Source organism: Dermacentor silvarum, chromosome 9, assembly GCF_013339745.2.
Source record: "Dermacentor silvarum isolate Dsil-2018 chromosome 9, BIME_Dsil_1.4, whole genome shotgun sequence".
Taxonomy (NCBI): Eukaryota; Metazoa; Arthropoda; class Arachnida; order Ixodida; family Ixodidae; genus Dermacentor; species Dermacentor silvarum.
The window spans coordinates 119351241-119371787 of NC_051162.1; the positions used below are offsets into that span (position 1 = coordinate 119351241).

The 20547-nt window shown below is 42.6% G+C and overlaps 1 protein-coding gene across 1 annotated transcript; it reads left to right on the forward strand.

The window, feature by feature from the left end:
- The first annotated feature begins 5235 nt into the window (after nt 1-5235).
- Nucleotides 5236-15803, forward strand: LOC125940363 (uncharacterized). The gene is made up of 4 exons (XM_049656448.1): nt 5236-5359; nt 9585-9768; nt 11259-11400; nt 15710-15803. Exons 1-4 carry the CDS (start codon nt 5260-5262, stop codon nt 15794-15796), a joined length of 513 nt encoding a protein of 170 aa, XP_049512405.1. The 5' UTR covers nt 5236-5259; the 3' UTR covers nt 15797-15803.
- Nucleotides 15804-20547: the final 4744 nt, after the last annotated feature.

Consider the following 20547-nt stretch of genomic DNA (forward strand, 5'->3'; position numbering starts at 1 on the left):
AACTCGTTAGGTGCTCACGTGCTTTCGCTCATTTTACGTGACATCAAGACCATGCCAGTCGGTTCAAAGAGCCAGTTGACGTTGGCATGATAGAAACATGTGTGCGAGTGTTAGGTCATGGTCCCAATGCTCTACCCATCTGGCCGCAGGCGCTTGCATGGACACAGAAAATAATTTTTTTGACGATTACCCAGGCGGAAGCTAGCGCTTTAAGACAGTTAACGGGCGCATCGTGTCGCGTAGCAACAATTAATTTCCCTTCAGTGAGTGGGCGCCATGTGACATTTCATCACCTTAGGGATCGGCCACCTTAAACCGGTGCACTTCTTTCGGAAAGGTCCAGATCGGAATAGAAACAGCTGTAACGCTTTATCCCTAAGGTACAATCAGTCATCGTGCTGTTGTCACCATCGTCGTCAATCAATGGTATTCACCGTCATTATCGTCAAACCTATGCCTTCCCGCTGTCGTCTCCAGTTGAATTTTAACTTTACCTAAATTTACACCCACTATGAACATTGGCGTAAATCCATTATGCAGCTGCAGTGATGATGATGACGAGGATGATGTGCGCATCCTCTTTAAAACTGGGTGACGACACGTGTCACCGAGCTAGTTTGTTTAACTTATTGGCGTGTCTAAGTCTATATGTCTTTATAACCGAATCTACGTTTACCACCGCTTACTTATGCCTAGAAAAAAACTACATAGCGCGATGTATTATTTATAAACATTTTATGTCAATCGAACAATTTGAGCCTATTACATCTGTAATATGCAGATTACGCACTGAAGTCTACTCTTAGGCAATTACGAAACTATAAAAACGAACACCTAGCAGCAGAAGACCTTCAGTTGCTTTACGAGTGGTCCTAGAACCAATGCGCCATACCGATGTCAAAAGCGGCATGAAAAAATAGCAGATTAGTCAACGTATTTGCCCTGATCTGCTGCACGTCCGTACGGCCCCGTAGACTTGTAGAATTGCGATATAGTACATTGTTTGAACACCGTAAACACTTCATACATGTTAGTACAATAGATTTGCAAGGAAGTATGTCGGCTAGCTGGAGAATATTTGCAAGTAAACACCTGTGAAATGGCAGCAGGCTCTACAGTGAGGAATTAACAAATGTATCAATGTGTTTTAAGATACTTATGGCGAATATTGTGTCGGATACACTTATTCAGCTTCTATCTTGTGTCTGAATCTCAAATACGTATCGCCTCAGTTTATTGAATGTAGGTCATGATACATTTACCTGATCTTTGACCTGCACTGTTTTTCATTATCCCGTTTAAAAGGGAATTCCAGTAAACCATCATCCTCATTTGAACATGCGAGGCCACCGTAGCTCCAACCAGACAGTTTCGCCACATACGCAATCACCGTGGCGTCGAATACACCTACGACACCTGGAAACACCCGGGGTGCTGTTCACGCTGCGCAGTAGTACAGGCCTCCTCTCCCATGCTTGCTATCCCTGCCATTGTTTCGCCTTTCGATCAAAACTAAACAATAAAAGAGTGCATATTTAGGGTATTGCACTTGTGAATGTGCAACAAAGCTTCCACTGCTGCTTAGTACGGCACATCTTTCAATCTATGCATTATAGCAGCTGAGTTCGCAAGGCGTAATCACTTGGAACGAATTCTCAGGACTGAACCAGTTTCGAGATATTAATTTTCAAAGTGACCGACGAAATGCATGGACGTTCCAGGTAACTTTGTGCTTCAATGCATAAAACAGGAAGAAAGGGAACCGAGGGCCCAACAAACAATGACACCAAGGACAACATAGGGGAAATTACTTGTACTTACTAATTGAATTAAAGAAATGATAAATTAATGGAAAAATGAAAACGGATGAAAAAACAACTGTCCGCAGGTGGGGAACGAACCCACGTCTTCGCATTACGCGTGTGATGCTCTCACCATTGAGCTCCCGCGGAACCGCTTTCCCATCCACTTTCTGGGGTATTTATGTTTTACAACTACAATTAACCCTGGGAGTGTTAGCCAGCGCCACCACCCACAAACCTAGGGGCGGATGTGGAACATCCTTTCTGCCGCAGGCGTCACGAGCGCGTGATCTTTTTGGGTGATAGCAACTGGTCAATGAACCCACATATGCTACCTGAAGGCATCAATGTTGCCGGATTCGAGCCCTCGTTATGTAATGAACGAGAAGAAAGGGGACCGAGGGTTCCCTTTCCCTTTTCCAAGGGCTCCCTTTCCCTTTTCCTTATCGGTTCCTCCACGGCTGGGAATGAAACACGCGACCTCATTCACGCCAGTATAATGCCATATCCAATAAACACCTACAGTGAGTGTAAGTGAAATTTTCCGCTATATGTAGGCGTCTATATATGATCTTACAGAGATGGCAGGGACAGTTCGCGAACACGTTCTTGGACATGTATGGATGACAACTTCTTACAGCAGAATTTATACTCCGTTTTATAAGCTGAAAGTTCATTTTATGGATGGGCTACTGGTGCACGTTAGCTGGACTACTGGGACATGTTAGTTGAATTGATCGTCGACGGCTGAAGCGTGCCATCAAAACCTCACTGCACGTATGCGCATTATATTTTACATACGATTGGGAAGTGCCTGAAGCTTACCCTGCCTGAAGATAAGGACGAAGACGACCGAGATTGGGGGTGGGGGCACAGAAGAAGAGTAAGATAATTAAAATGGTGGACTAAACAGAACGTCTCATTCTGATTTTTTAAAACTGCATTTTTTTCCTAGTGGAAAAATGCAACTGCATTTTCCCCTAGTAGTTCGTGTATCTGTATTGCAATTGTAGTGTTTGCGTTAGTTGTAATGGTTAATTTTACTACGTGCTTTTATCTCCTGCGCAATTTGTATATGTGCTGTATCTGCATGTGGAGTTTCTTACTCTTAACACGAGTGAGACTATGTGTCATTTTAGAATGAATTTTTATTTTTTGTCATTACCTACTATTAAGTGATATTTCTCACATTAATTGCATTGATATGCATGTCATGTATATCGCCCATGTGAAAAAAGAGTAGCCGGACAATACTTCAGTGCCAACATCTCCTTGTTTATATTAAAGAAGTGGTCGGGACACCACCACCAACAACAACAAAAAAGAAAAAAGAAAGGGATTTAAATTTGTTAGTGTTTCGGCTCCCCCACAGGAGCCTTCTTCGCAATGTTCCGCAGAGAAGCCGAAACATCGCTACTAAAGTGTTTAACAGAAGAGGAATTCCAATGAGGCTGCCAGAAACGGACGAAGAGGTGAAACCAGTGTATTGTGTCTTATAGAAGGTGACGACACTGATGCGTATGAAAATGAGTGAAAATTTTCTAAACCTACCGGACAATATTTTGCGACAGACCTCGTGCTTGATATTTCGCATGCTTTATACTACATATAACCCTATATATATATATATATATATATATATATATATATATATATATATATATATATAAAACCCCATATATACTATATGAAAAAGATCGCCTCGTATATCCGACAATTATCTCTGCAACAGCACGAATGAAACATTTGCTGCAATCTTGCACATTTTATCAATATCAACAATTATGGTTTTGATGTTTACTTATATAGGTCACTATGGGGATATAGGTGACGATGAGTCACAATGGGGGTGGGGTCACAGCAACAATGGAGTTGAATTACAACAAATGATTGAGGACCTTAACCAAGGAAGTGTAAGAGTGGGGTTGAAGATCAATATGCAGAAGACAGATAATGTTCCATTACCTGGCAAGGAAAAAAGAATTCAGGATCGCCAGTAAGCCTCTAGAGTCTGTAAAGGAGTACGTTTATCTAGGTCAATTATTCATAGGTGACCCTGATCAAGAGAAGGAAGTTTACAGAAGAATAAATTTGGGTTGGAGTGCACACGCAAGACATTGCCCAATCTTGACTGGGAGCTTACCGCTGTTGTTGAAAATAAAAGCATACAATCATTGCATTCTACCTATTGCTAACATACGGGGCAGAAACTTGGAGGTTAACAAAGAAGCTCGAGAACAAGTTAAGGACCGCACAAAGAGCGATGGAACGAAAAATTTTAGGCCCAATGTTAAGAGACGGGAAGAAAGCAGTGTCTATCAGAGAGCAAACTGGAATATACGATATTCTAATGGACATGAAGAGAAATAAAATGGACCGGGGCAGGCCATGTAATGCGTAGGACCGGTGCAACATTAGAGTTACAGAATGGGTACCAAGAAAAGGGAAGCGCAGACGAGGACGGAGGTGGGTTGATGAAGTTAGGAAATTCATGGGCGGAAGTTGGAATCAGCTAGTGCAAGACAGGGGTGATTGGAGGTCGCAGGGAGAGGCCTTCGCCCTGCAGTGCACATAAAAATGAGTTGATGATGATGATATAGGTCACATATCGGGTTGGTTTGGGCCTCGCACCTTGCGAGCTAGTTGTGCGCTGACAACTCTATCAGATATCGCCTGTTCTCCGTGGACATTCAAAGCAGTGGACTGATTGTGTTTAGCATCACACAAATAAATCTTGGCGAGTGCAGAAACCGTAGCGAGGGGCGCCAGATAAACGTTGACCATGGGGAGTTTTGGAGTGTATTACTTATTCGAAGTACACGAGCTCTTTAGCATTCCGTCGTTATTGAAGTGCAGCGGTGGCGGCCGCGAATCTAGTCCGTGTCCTCGTGCTCTATAACAGACTGATGAAAGTTTAATAAAAATAGGGATCTACATAGAACATTGTTGGCTGCACGACATCAAGAGTTTCTGTTCACGACTGGCGCTTCGCTCGCGATCTCATTTTCTCGCGCTTTGCCTAGACTATAGTCATGAACGTTGGGAGCCAGTTGCCGGTGTTCAAAGTGTTAGCCGTTTTTAATCCAATGCCGTCATTGGAATCGCCTTTTTTTTATCACGCGCGGACGCTCCTAGAAAACAGAGCGTGCTTAATATCTACGAGGACGCCACAGTTTTCATTTTCTATCCAGCGTATAGAAGAAGGCCATGTCTTGTGCGCGTGCGTTGAAGCTGTGAGCAACGTGTGTATGGCCTGAATAGGTCCACGCGTGTTAGGACCTAATGTCACATCTGACGCTACACTACAGGGACGCATGCCATATGTGTAGTCAAGTCTATGGGTCCAGCGAGGTTGAAAGTTTTGGTATAAATGACTCCATCGCAGGCACTCATTATGACAAATGATAGCTGCTGTTTCGGCGATTTAGTTAGCCCACGAAGACCACCTGAAAAGAGCATGGACATGGCTGTGACGAAGATTGTAACTGTAGCGTTGCTCGGTTTAGTTCACTTGGCGTCGGCGGCTACTCAAACACCTAGCATAAAGAGGTGTTCAGGTATGTTTCTCTCGGCGGGGGTAAAATGCAAGAACGCGTGTGGACTTAGATCCACTTGAAGGAACTTTAGGCGGTCTAAATTAATCTGGAGTTCCCGACTGTACGGCACGCATAATCAACACATCGTTGTTCTTGGCACGTAAGACCATAGAATTTCTTATGTTCACTTATGGTTCGCTGTAGAAGGTGAAGCCAGTTTGTCCAGAGTTGGCGAAGATGAACCAGCGGCCTCTGCTCTAAACCTGAGCTGTAATAGTCATTTTGATGTGTGATAGTATTCATTGTCGGAAAGCCGTCGAAGGCTAGAAAATGCCACAGAAAAAAATTTATAATACAAAAATGAGAAAAGTATCTGAACAGGTCGGAAATGTATGGCCGAAGGTGTGGAATGTTCGAAAAAAAAACATTAAATAGTTTGGTTGTATAGGAGGTGGAAAGATAAGGCACAGAGAAAGGTGCCTTAAAATATGAAAAAAGAATAATTGGCGGATCCCACGCAGTGTGGGAATCGACGTAAGCGAAGCTTTCTGTGCTGTTTGCTTTGATTGGCGATAATGAGCAGTGATGCTGAGGGCGAATGTTTAACTTCTTCAGCGTTTAGTGCAATACGAGAGTGGTGAGTTGATGGTAAATGGTACCGTGCGTGCACCACTGCTGTTTGTCTGCGTAGTACACAGAACACACAGGGAGAGGTGTTTTCTTGAGGTGGTGTTGTGCGCAATTGTTCATAATCTCCGAAAAGGTTAGTATTGTCATTGCCTCGGCATATCGCGTCATGGCAGAAGTGTTAAACTTTACTTGAACTATGGGAATGTAGGTGCCAAAAACGCAATTGGGTTATGAGGCACGCCGTAGTGGCAGAGTGCGGAATAATTTTGACCCCTGGGGTTCTTTAACGAGCACCTAAACTTAAGTACACGAGCTTTTTTTTTATTTCGCCCCCGTCGAAATGTGGGTGCCCCGGTGGGGAGCGAGCCCGCGATCTTGAGCAGTGTCATAGCCACCAAACTACTGCGGCCGGCACGTAAGTATTGAATTGAAGTGCGACGCCTAGACTCTACGGTGATACAGTGCTGCCTAGATACAGACAGACAGACAGATGAACTTTATTTGCGTCCTGGGAAGAGGGTCCCTAGGAACCCGCCGAGGGCATCGCCCGCGTAGGGGTCGGGAACCAAAGGTTCCCGATCGCTTCACAGGCTCCCTGGACCGCCCAGAGTTGGTGCGGAAGACGCTGCGGTGCTTTAATGCAGCTTAGTCTGCACGCCGTGCGTCAGTTGTCCGCTTGAAAAAATTGCACGGTGTTGACTTTCCGGTTATAACAAAAAGGTACCGTACATTGAACCTAAATTTATCGATTTGTCCGCAAGCGCTGCCGTGTCTAGTTGTAGCTAGGGTGCCTCGGGGGAGCGCGCACCGGGGCACCCTATAGTAGTAGCGTCGGAAGCGTTTCCTCGCCTTATCACGTCGCCTTTTCTCTCCCGCCCACCCGCCATGTATGTGAGTTGCGAGCGACGAGTGCCAAGGCTGTTATTCGCTGGTTTCGTGGCTGCATCGGTTTTACCCATTCTCTGCCTCCTCTCCCTCCTCCTCCCTACCATTTTATACACTCCCCCTCCGGACGGTTGCACGTTAGTAGAAAAGTAAGTGTTGCAGTTCCTATAATACTTTTGTAGGGGGTCACGGATAATTTCAGCCGTCGCCCAGGCGACGCCCAGGGAGCTCCAGATGACATTGTGCACATTGGACGCGGTGCAAAGGTCCCAGCGAGTTTATCACGTCACCTATCCTCTCTGATACGTTCCTGTCAAGTATATACACGCTCTGAACCACCACCTGACGCGGCTTGCAAGGAAACAGCAGCAGCAGCAGTGGAAAAGCCGAAGAAACAGGCAAATTCGTTTTAAAGAAACGATGAAATTATGATTGACGGCCCTTATGCACTGATCAAAGCTATCAAAGAAAGCATGCGCTTCATCAATAGGACATTCGAAGCCCAAAATTGCTTTCAACATTGTCCTGACATGACTTAATAGGTAGTTGGGCCACTAAAGGAAATGAGACTCATGCGCTTCTCAAGCTTTACCCTGGAGGCTGAGATTGAGGATAGTAACACGTTGAAGGAGATGAAATGTTTTTCAGCCGAAATATAATTCTTTATTACAAGGTCCACGGGGAAAGTAGTGGATGATTGTTGCATCAAGGAGACCGATTATTGGTCTGCAGAGAGAGTATTTTTTTAAAGCTCTGTGGCCATTGAAAGTTTGGTTGCACCTTGGCTAGCATATGCTCCACTGGCGGGCTCAGGCAGGGGGGTTCAGGTGCCAGTCCAAGTGAGTAAATGTAGTTGCCTGGACGGCGATTCTAACTTAGGACCATGAGTAAAGAAACCCTATGTTCTACCACCACGCCACGTCACCGATATTCTTTAGTTGACATTAGGAGGAACAAATTCAGTCGGTCAGGACAAATAATGCTTAAGGTAACTAACGGCAGTCAGCATATCAGTACTAAGAGAAGGAGAGCGTAGCCAGGAATTGCAGATATGAAATTAGAAAATTTGCAGGCATATAGAATAGGATGTGTAATTAAAGTTAAAAAAATGTTTCCCAACGAATGGGATGGTGTCAGCTGGCACAAAACATGGGTAATTGTAGATCTCTGCGAGAGGCTTTCGTCCTGCAGTGGACATAAAAGCTGGCTAATGATCATGATCATTTATAAAACATGTTAAAATGAATCATAGAGCTATCAGATGAAAACAGATATGAAATAATAGTATCATGTGCCTATATAGGTCTGTGACTAAGTACCCTCGCCTCTAACTTTAACGCAGTGCCTGTCCATACATTTCTTGTGAATCTGAGAAGAGAAGGTTTGCGTTTGAAACAATACTATGAGTAGCACTTCCGGTGTATGCCAATATATACGTATGAGCAAAGTCAACGCCTGGTAGTAGAATCCAGATACGGAACATATTCATGGAAATAATAAAATAATGAAATAATGGTATCATGTGGAAGCATAGTTACGGCACTAAATATTCGTGCCGTTAACTTTAATGCTGTGCCTTTCTAGGCATTCTTTCAGCATCTGAACAGAGAGGATTTGCGTTTGAAACAATGCTATGAATAGCGCTTCCGGTGTATACTACTCTATCTAAAAGCAAGACCAATGCCTGCCACCAGAAACCTGATAAAGCATATATTCAAGGAAGATTCAGTTACCCTGTTGTCTTTGCTTTCAAAGTATTTCATGGAATTCGCTTTGTCCAACTAGCGGCAGAAATTCAAGCTTAACAAGACTGAACAAAGGGTTAAGGAGGATAATATGAGTGGGCGATCCTAATGTTCTTGTCATGGACACAGACAGCCATACATATTTACATAGACATAAATATTGTGCGTGTCACATAAAAAATCCACAAATAGTATAATACAAGTACTTTTAATGGTGTTCCATTATATTCACCCTTTAGTTTTATTTCTGACGAAGTATTTTGTGGTGAATACCTGAAAATTAAACAGCATTGTCCGCTTTTTTCTCGTTTTCTGGCAGATGCATTAATATTTAATTGCCGATGTGACTTCGAACCTGGTTTATTCTTTCACATTTAGGAGCTTAGAGAGCCCGTTTATATGGCTGCTCCTTCGCTAACGCATGACTGTGCCGCAGGACAAATGACGTTGTGTTTTTGATGGCTCGTCGGTTCTCCATTTTAACATATAGGGGCTGACTGAGCAGAGGTGGTACACTTATTGATGTTCAGCGCCTACTGCCTCCTTCATATATACATCCCACGGAGAATCCCTTCAATGCTTTCTTTGCCATGCCGTCATTTATATTTGTTTACTGTGTATTTGTCTCTCTGGCAGCAATTATGCTGGTTGAAAAACACCGACTAGGCCATGAACATTTTAATCAACAGTTGTCTGCTTTAGCATCCATGTGCAGTGGAACACAGTCTTCCTCTTTCATCAGTCAAGGCCCAAGGTTACCTGAAGTACCTTTAGGGTATTCAAAGCTTGCGTAGATTTATGACCACTGTGGTATGATGAGCCTGTTTTTTTTCTGCGAAAGACGCCTGTACATACCCCAGAAGCGTATGCAATATACTAATATTGTCTAGGTTCATATTTACTACAGCGTACTCTTTAAACTGCCATAGATTGTTCGAGGCTGCTTGATAAAATTCCTGCTTCCTTTTCTGAACGCCGCTATACAGGGAGCACGGCAAGCGACATCATTGCCTTCGATGACGTCACTCTGTCTAGCGTAAAGGTTGGGGGCACGATGAAGCTCGACTACAGCATCGAGCTGAAACAGAAGGTTGACGGAAGCCCGCAGCTGAAATTTACCATGACATCTGGATCATCGACACTGCCTTGTATCGGGGAGGTCGGGTCATGGTCAGTATGCTGTGAAACGCTATGTATCGACACATCCCTACGAACTGGCATTTTGGAAATTTTTACTTCATCTATTGATATATATTTTACTTTCCTACGTATACGCAGGAAAATAAAATATAAATGAATCGCATTCGTTGAAATTATTCAACCAATGCCCTGCACCCTGCCTATAGGCTTTTGGCCCTGTCAAGATGTCTCAATACAGCTTTCTAGTCAAGCAGACCAACAGCATGTGAGTAGACAGTTTGACTGGGCCAAAAGCCTATAGGCAGGGGGCAGGGAATTGGTGGAATAATTTCCACGAATGCGACTCATTTCTTCATAATACTTATGGGTTAGAAACCCGTTTTGGAGCTTTTAGTAGTTTGGATTTGGAACGATAGGCTAAAGCACCCGCTAAAGGACGTCGTAATGAACTAAATGAATCTTAGTATGGTTGTTTAAGAGAGCTCTAGCAATGGCAATGATACAATGGCGTTGCAGCACAGTATTCAAGACTCGACGACTGTAGCGCGCAAGCTGACGAAGACGTAGACCTTACGGATGCAAGCCAAGACTTTTCTTTGTCCCCGTCTGCTTCAGCGTGGTAGTCTTCGTCACGGATAACCAACAAGCGTTCCACTTTGACAGCATTCAGACTGAAATTGTCCGCGCTGTTGTTGACGAATTGAAGTCAGTGCCACGCTTGACTTTATTTCTGAATGCCCGTCTGCCGCCATGTGCTTAGTTTAGCCATGAAATTCTAACTCGCGCAAGCTTCCACCCTTGAAGGTATTAGCGCTGCTTTAGGTTATTACGGTAGAAAGCGGGCTCCTTTAGCGATGGTCAGACACAATCATTACCGATGGATCCCGCGACCGATTGGGAATTAAATTACGCTGTTATACCACCATTCTGGCGACCAGTGAAATGACCAGTTCGAGGTACCATAAAAAAAGTAGGGCCACTGGGTTTGAATGGATTGTCTTCATCTTCAAGAGCAGCGAGACGAAAGATGAAACTAGAGATAAAAAGTATAAATAGGTGACTTGTCATTCTCTGGATTTAACGTATGGACACTATTATTTAGAACAGAATGACTGTGGCCGAACAGTAAAGAAGAATTAGAAGCGAGACAGGCCTGCTCATTACACATGAAAGTGGTCGAGTAAAGCGAGGTCTCGCGATGACCGAAGGGCCTAAGCGAAGCTAAATACTGTTTAACATCCTGCGTGAAGCATCCAGATATTTCTTTATTGCTGCACCTTTTATCATCACCTTTCGCGACATAGTAAGTATTGTGTTCCATAATATTTGTGTTTTGTTATTTATCACGTTCTTTTCGCATTGACTGAATTGGGAAAAATAATTAAAAAAGAGAACACATTTATTGTAAATAAATGGTCAATGAAAGGCTGTCCGCTGTGTTTGTCTTGTGCTCTTCTTCAAAAGTTTGACGAGGCCCTGATCAATTTGGATTCTTTCCTCATTAAGTCTTTATTTCGCAGTACGTACAAGCTGTGCGGGGCCACTGGAAAAGTTGAGAAACAAGTAGCTGAGGCATGGAACAACAAGTGTCCCATAGCGGCGGGGACTTACACTAACAGTGTGAGCGCACAAATACCATCCTTGGCGGGCGTTTTGATTCAGGTAAGATAAATACTAGTGTGCCTCTTTTTTCCATACAATTGTTTATTGCTGCACCTTTTAGCATCTCCCGTCACGATAAAGGAAGTATTGTGCTGCATAGCACGCGTGCTTCATTATTTACAGTGTTCTATCTTCTTTTCTCTGTATTCAATACTGCAAACAGGTCCAAGCAGGGTCTGTAAAAATGTCTGAAAAATCTGAAATCTTTGAAAACAAAAACAGGAAACATTTTATGTTTCATTCATGACCAGTACGTGCAAAGGATGTATGTGAAGAAATGTGTATTGCAGGACCTTTCAACGTTATTGTTAAATGCTGACGGCTATCTTGAAAACTATCATTGCGATCTGAATTTTACAAAATGATGGCATACCGCCGACCCTTTGACTTCCCGATTTTTGTTTTACGTCTGAGTCTTAGCTCCAGCTGGGTTTTTGTTAGCGCGTGTTGGTTTAGTGGACATTTTATGCCGCACAGAAGCTGTTTCTTCGACGTCGCTTTCATCCATTTCCATATTGATGCGATTAGAACTCTCTGGGAACATCACCCTCTTCGGTATGTCCGTCCGAATCTTACCTCTTTCACGCCGACTTGATACGTGCAAGAATAGACAGTTTGGGCTACTGAATATGTGGAACTGGGAATGTACCGATGTGTATGTGTCCGAATAGACAACTTGGACCATCTGGTATCCACATATGGGCATGTGACAATATGTATGTGAGCATTCTTGGCCAATCCTCCAGATTGGATATGCGTCAGTGGGAGGTGCGCGGATAGACAAGCAGAACAAAGAGAAAAATTGAAGAAGTCGGCAACTGCAAATTGAAATCAGCTAAACAGAAGTGAGAGTCCTCATCAAGAGTAGCCGAGCAAGCAGAAAGAACAGACGTGAACAGAATGGGGCAAGAGCGTGCATTGAACGAGGGGCTTTGAGCTATAGAAAGGTAGATATCAGTAACAGAATATTGAGTAATTCGGCTACACAGTAGCGAAGAAGTTGGCAATATCACCTGTCACTTAACCGCTTCAATGGTAATCGCATAAACGTGGACATTCACGGTGAAACGGATTCTGCCGGAATCATTTGTGAACAGGTCATAAATTACTCGATCTATGATGGACCTGTCGTCTGTTATGGATGGACCTGCCACAATAGCCATGGCCATCGCTGCCCTTGCGATCCTCGATCCCAGCCGTTTTTTTTCGCATGTTAGTTCAGCGGACATTTCATGCTACATAAAAAACTGGTTCTTAATTGCCGCTTTTGTCTAATTCAGAATTCATTGAATTATTAGCCTCATCAGTCAAAGTGAGGATGGACCTGCCACACTGGTTCTCCATAGCTGCCCTCAGACGGCAACAAACAATGGCATCAAGGACAACATAGGGGAAATTGCTTGTACTTAATAATTGAATTAAGAAAATGATAAATTAATGAAAATAAAAATGGATGAAAAAACTGGCCGCCGGTGGGGACCGAACCCACGTCTTCGCATTACGCGTGCGATGCTCTCGCCATTGAGCTACCGCGGCGCCGTTTTCCCATTCACTTTCTGGGGTATTTATGTCTTACAACTGGAACTAACCCTGGGAGTGTTAGCCAGCGCCACCACTCACAAACCTAGGTGACGGATGTGGAACATCCTTTTTGCCACAGGCGTCACGAGTACGTGATCTTTTTGGGGGAAGGCAACTGGTCAATAAACCCACATATGCTACCTGAAGGCATCAATGTTGCCAGATTCGAGCCCTCGTTATGTAATGAACGAGAAAAAAGGGAAGCGAGGGGCCCGATTTTTAATAATCATATCATAACAACCCAACAAACAATGACACCAAGGACGAAATAGGGGAAATTGTACTTACTAATTCAATTAAGGAAATGATAAATTAATGAAAATGAAAATGGCTGAAAAAACAAGTGGCCGCCGGTGGGGACCGAACCCACGTCTTCGCATTACGCGTGCGATGCTCTCACCATTGAGCTACCTCGGCGCCGTTTTCCCATCCACTTTCTGGGGTATTTATGTCTTACAACAGCAGTTCTGCGTAATATACATCATCAATTAGAATTGACACTTGCGCATCTGACAAAAGATCCCACTCGGTAATACTTAAAAAACAAGGAATTCGCGCAGTGTTTCTTTTTTTTTGCACGAGTTGCAAGGTACGAAGTTCGCTACCTTGCTATGGTCTCCTGGCCCCGTCAAGTGGTTTTCTGGGAGCTTTTAGCGCAGGAATCGCGTCAGGATATTTTCTGATAAATAAAGTGAATTGAATTGAATTGAAAATTAAAACGAGTATACTCGGCAGCGGCCAAAGTTGTGCGAGGCTGGGTGCCCGAGTGGCACTAAAAAGGGTTAAGATTTTGAAAAAGCCAGGAATAAAATCCTGGCTAGTTGGCCTAAGTAACTGAAAATGGCAGAAAATGTAATTCTTCTTCTCATTCACTTGTTTAACAGTTAAGAGTACTAATATCTAAGCATTCGTATTTCTGGCACTCTTATGATTCTGATTGCATCACCAATCCTTCAATAAAATGAAGAGAAATTTCATTTGGCCAATGCCAATAATGATAATCTAAGTTTCAAACTTTTTAAGCCCATGATGTGATGTTTGCTTAGCGCTCTGATGGAGTTAGGCATTTGTGGCCAGGACTCTTCTTTTCCTTGCAGTGAAAAAATAATTATTGAAAAGAAATTAACCTCTAAAAACCATCGTTGAAATCTTGCAGAAATTTTATGGAATTTGTTATGTCAATGTGAACAATTCTCCGAATTCCATCAAGCAATAACGGAAGATTTGTTGGACTTTCATTGAAAAGTGGAAGCGCATAATAATTGGGATTTTCATTTATCATTGATTCTGCGGATTCCGCTTGGATCATTCGTTGACTGAAATTTGCATTAGAGTGGAATTCAAGCTCATTTTAATATTTACTATTGAGAAATTACTGCAGCGAAACTACTTAGAGTTTAAGTATTATTCAGCATGTAAAAAGTAAAAGAAGGAGATGAAATTAGTCTGCGAAATGAAGAAAAAAAATTGTTAGGCGCCTGGACTTCTGACATACTGTGCATTCAGGAAACAGCAAAAGAAAAAAAAAGCATATGAATGTCCTTTTAATTCGGGGTGCTCACTTTATTGCTTTTTCCTGACTCGTAGCGGCGATAAATACCTATTTTATTTTCATTGAGATATTGTGGAGCTATAAGCCTGATTAAATTCCCTGCCCTTTCATTATGACTTCACTATTTGTATCGTGGAATAAGCACAGAATAGCTTTACGTATATATACCGAAACATTTTGATTAATGAGCACCTTCGTGAAATTAGCGAGAGTCCACCAGTTTGCGTACATCTGAAAGTTCTTATGGCACACACTTATGAAGTTGATATAATTCACTGGCGTCCAGAAATTATGTATTCGTATGGTGATGACGATGGCTTGAAGGATACTAATTTGACTACTAGCTTTGATGTAGCCACAATTTTCACGGGTGGTTGCACACAGAAGTGAGCCGTTGTCGAACAAGCTTACGCGGAAGAAACTAAGAGATGCAAATGGGCAAAATGAAGTCTCCGGAAAGATGTAAGGGGAAGATGGATTAACGTGGCGGCATATAGAAATGCACCTGCATTTAGTTCAAAGTTAACAAGAACATCAATTTGGGTTCTTTAACAAGCAAGCTTCACAGCTGACCGAAAATTAAAGCCATCCTGGAGTGCTATTCCAGGCATTCTCAAATTCTGCCATATTGTGAAATTCTGTGTTTGTGACGTTTTTGGCCAATGAGAAAGCCCGTAGCAGACCCGTGGGCCAATCACAGTTGGCAAGATAGAGAATTCGACAGTGTGGCGGACTTTGACAGCGTCGAAAACGGGTGATCTTCAAAACATGGCGTCTGTGACGTGTTTTTGACTCCGAAGTCACTTCCGGCGCATGCAGTCAGCAAAAGCACGACCTTTGAGATTAGCTACGGTTAGAGAGAGGCTATTTAAAGTTATAAGCAGTGTTTCTCAACCGCTGATTTTTTGTGTTAGTAGCACCGCTCCCATAAGGATGTCTGGGTTAAAGAAATATTGGCGGTCGAGGTCATTTAAGTCTGTTGATGTCTGAAATTCTGAATTAGGAACATCTGTGATTAGGCTTTTGTATCACGCATATTGGTATGACTTTGTTGATTACAGTGGTTAGAAAATTTGAGCTCAGCCTTACCACCAGAATTCACACCACCTTTAGATATTGTGGTAAGCAACGAAACTGTTCAATAGCCTGTTTTTCTTGTTTGCTTATGATTTCCAGGGAAACAGCATCCACATCAAAATTGAAGGAAAGAACAACGGGAAAACACTAGGGTGTGTGGAGTTCGACGTCCACATCGAGAAATAAGGAAACGACTTATAAATTATATGAGACTAAAATGCCAACGTTGTGGAAGAAATTTCAATAAAGATACGTCTTTGGATAAACCTGGCTTCAGGAGTACTTTCGTGGCGCTTTTTAGCGGTAATGGTGGGAACGAAAAGCTGTTTTTGAGAAAAAAAAGTTTTGTTACCTCTGAACATGACGCTCGTTATTGAGCTTCGACAAATAAAATACGGTTTATTCGTTGCACTACTAGCTGAACAAACTTAAAACATTTTTAGACATTGTGAATATGTTGCAATGGCGAAAGGACGACGAAAATCGACTAAGAAAAATGGCTGCTTATCTCGTACACGAGCGAAGGAGTAAGAATAGAGTAAATATAGCAACGCACAATGTACGAACACTTCGAATATCAACCATGAATGTAACAGCGAATAAAATACAGATAATTGTTTGCGGCAGCAGGTGAAAATATTTATATGTTTATCTATTCCAAGTATTTCACAAGTCTCCACTTGAGGCGTTGGGTAAGGGGGACTATAGTACAATATTATGGTGACGCAATAACTGACATTAGAAACATACGCAAAGCTTATCAAGAAGGCAGGCATAAATAATTGCAACAATATAGGCAAAAATCAGTTTATGCTAAGTGAAGCCGTAGTTGACAAAAAAGCAACTCATCGAAGTGTTACATGACGATACATAAAAAGAACGAGGGAAATGTAACGCCCTTTAAACAGCGATAATAAGAAAAAGAATGGAGTAATTAAAAAGCATAGTAAGAAATTCCATGAAACGCTCAAGTCTCCACTTGAGGCGTTGGGTAAGGGGGACTATAGTAGAATATTATGGCGACGCAATAACTGACATTAGAAACATACGCAAAGCTTATCAAGAAGGCAGGCATAAATAATTGCAACAATATAGGCAAAAATCCGTTTATGCTAAGTGAAGCCGTAGTTGACAAAAAAGCAACTCATCGAAGTGTTACATGACGATACATAAAAAGAACGAGGGAAATGTAACGCCCTTTAAACAGCGATAATAAGAAAAAGAATGGAGTAATTAAAAGCATAGTAAGAAATTCCATGAAACGCTCAAAACCGTGTTAAACCACTCGGCAGTGGTTAAAAGAAAGAATGTAAAATGCATATCAAACTGAAGAAAAAGAAGTGGCAAGACAGTGTAAATCTAATTAATTTTACCTCGTGACGCCAGTGGTTAGATGTTGGCGCAAATTGTTAGTATCAGAATCGGGGGCGATGAAATCGGAGCGAACATTTCACAGGCAGTTGGCGCTTGGGAGAGTATCTGAAAGGGATCGTGTAGCCGCTTACGTGTGCATAAAGGTGAGGTAATTATGTGTCTGTGTAATAGGGAAATAACGGAGACAGAGAGATAAAGTGAAAAGCCAGACACCGTTACTGTATTGGTGAAAGGGGTAGTCAAATATATTACTACGCCTTTGGCTTAAAGACAGTAATGAAGGCCCTTGGTTTATTTCTGTTATATTGTAGATTGGTAATGATACATTTGAGAAGCAAAATCATGGACCTATGCTGCGCGGATTCTAGGCGGTTAGTTAGATTTGTTTAGCTAGAGCGACCACCGTGTAACTTTAAATTCAAGCTGCTGACGGAAAAATGTTTCGAAAACTAATTAGCAATTGATGGGCGGTTGCGTAGGTTTCGGCGTAGGCCCTATTAAGACCTGGAAGTACTTGCGAAGGAATTTCTGAGCACTTCTTGCTGCAATATGCCAAAATGTTTTTAAATGTATTCCGTAGGATAGTGAAGTTACCGGAAAACGTTGGCCTCTAAAGTTTCTTTCTCACACTTAAATGTTTGCGAAATTATTGCATCTGCTTCTCGCGAACACTTGTCTTACAGGCGCGTAGCCAGGGGGGGGGCTGATGGGGCTTCAGCCCCCCCCGAAATTTTTTCGTGCCGGCATACACCGCCGACCAAAACTACCACCGACGCCGCGAATAATAATAATAATAATAATAATAATAATAATAATAATAATAATAATAATAATTTATTTCCCATGAAAAGAATTACCTGGCGGGGTTCTGGATAAAAAGTTGCACGCAGGCAACTTGACTAGCCCAAAAACTCATCAAAGGCAACAGAGGGCGTCGGGCGCTCACATGTGAGTAAACAGATGGGAAGGTGTCAATTTACAAAAAAAAATGTGTATACGAGACAGGTAGTAATACACTTTAACAATCAGAAAAACAAGTAGTCTGCATTACTAAGGAAATATTGAATTTATACATGAGCATTATAGATTACATAAAGAAAGTCTTATTATACGAAAACAGGAAGAAAATAGGAAAAAAAACATAACATAGCACTATATTCAGTGCAGCATAGACTAAAGCAAATAAAGGGGGGAGAAGTCATACAGGATTGCATATGAATAAACTCATTAAACAAGAAGGATTAGTTTGACTGAAAGTAGTTGTGCAGGCTGCATAAGGACAGAAGGTCTATTTCTCGTAAGGCGAGGTTATTGACTAAGGTCGGAAGTGTATGTCGAAGCATTTGTTGGCCATGATTCGTTCATGAGTGCGGAATGTTCCATTGTTCAGGTGTCCTAGTGTCATAGGCTGCGACATGTTCGTGTAGGCGAGCTATGTTCAATCATTTTGCATTCTCTCTACAATGTCTTTTTCACGCTCGAAAGACATTTCGGCACGAACATTGCGAACAAGGGCTGGATTTCGTGGTACCTGGGGTGCCTGGGGTGGATTTCGTGGCACCTGGGGTCACGTAACGCAAGGATCCGAGCACAAACTTTCAAGGGCTTTTCGATAGCGAGCGGGCGCGTTGCGGCATCTCGCAGCAGCCGCGGAATCTACGGAGCGCATGGATTTCAATTCCGAAACTTTATGGGTGTAAAGTTCTCATCAACTTTTGACGCGAAAGGTGCACTGACATTTCCATAGGCGTGCTTTAAAAGATTTTCAATTCTGGAACTTTTTGGGGTTAATGCTGTTATAAACTTGGACGAACATGCGTGCACTGGAGCCCTCGTGTCCAAGCCATTCCAGAAATGAAAGCACGCGCTCGCAATCTTCCACAAACACGAAAATACTAAATATTACCGTGACTGTGAGCTAGCAGCTGATAATTTTCTCCAAACATTTTCAGGACGCGTGCCCAATGTGATCGATCAGCTGGACCAGGGCCGGCAAAGTAAAATTTGAGAAAACAGGAGAAAGGAAATGGCCTATTATTGAGTAAATTCTTTTTGCGGGCTACAAGGTCTGGCTCTCGTTGGCCACAGGGACAGTGGCCCTATGAATTTAAGCATAGGCCCCGCTAAATGTACAGGTATTTTCAAAGCGCTTCTCCGCATGCGAGCTGATTGTGGAAATACATATCTGAAGAACCATTTGGAAAGTTGCCCCAGTAATGCCTCGTATTTAAGCCCAGATGCACAAAACCAAATTATAGAAGTTTGTGGCGAAATTATCAAAGAAAGCCTAGTTGCAAAAGCAGGCTGCTTGTCCATACTTCCGGACGAAACGACGGACATCGCCGGAATCGAACAGTCTACTGTTTGTGCAAGGTACCTAAACAGTAAACAAGGATGCCAACGACATCGAGGGAGTGTTTTAGGTTTTATCACCGGAATAGATCCCCTCTACCTTTGCGACTGCAGGTTCTGTGTAAATGTGTAAAAACTGTTCCAGATTCTAGTCACCCTTCCAGTGACCACTGCCAGCGCAGAGAGAATATTTTTTAACAAGAGTTTACTAAAAAACTACTTGCGCTCTACAATGTATGCGGAACGCATGGTTAGACTGGTGCTTCTAACCACCCACAGAGACGTCGGCATCAACGTGTCCGAAGTCATTGACCGCTTCGCTCAACTTCCCCGCCGAGAGAAGTTTGTCCTTTAGATAGCGAAGCAGCAAAAATCAATGCAAGTAAAAACTCTGTTCCTTCTGGTCCATAAGCTCGTAATTATGAAAACGTATGACTGTTCGTTAGCTTTTAAAACCGCAGAAATTTTATCCTTTTATTCTAGCAGTTAGCATCATGGTCAAAATTATCATGCCAATACGAAAATTACGAGGACATCAATAACCAATTTTGACCAACCTTGCTCATTGAAAGCCCGGTCCACGCGGCGTTTGCCAAAAACACACTCGGATATTAGGTAGTAACTTGCCGCATCATCTGTGGCTTTCGTTTGTCCTTTTCTGTCCTTTTTACCTACCTGCTTTTATTTCTTTTTTTAAACGAAGCAAAACCCTCCTTTAATTTTTGGTGCAGAATAATTGATGCCGCTGTGCAGGCAGTTAAATTACACATTTTCGTACTGATTTTTGCATTATTCCTCTCTTATTCTACCTGTATGGTGCTGTCGCGACCGCTGCATGACCCGAGTACATATCACGATTTCTGCGATCATTGTTTTGTTCTTGCCTAGATCATCTGTCTTTCTGTGCGCAAGTTTCTGTGCGTATCTCTGACTCCGCAACGTGCTTATTTGTCTTGTTTGACGCACAATATACAGTGACGTTTGCTTAAATACGCAGATTTATTGGAGACTTAGACGTATATTTAAATATCTTGTTGCGAGGTGTTGTGTATACAAGCAGTGAACTTTGTTTCCAGCGACTCTTTTTTGCCCTTTAGCGAGTTGTATCTTCGCATTTGTATATTCCATTCTATCTTCGCATTTCTAATGTATATTTTGCAGAACTCCTACTTTTATGCGACTGCCACAGATACGATGATGAGAGGATTGCC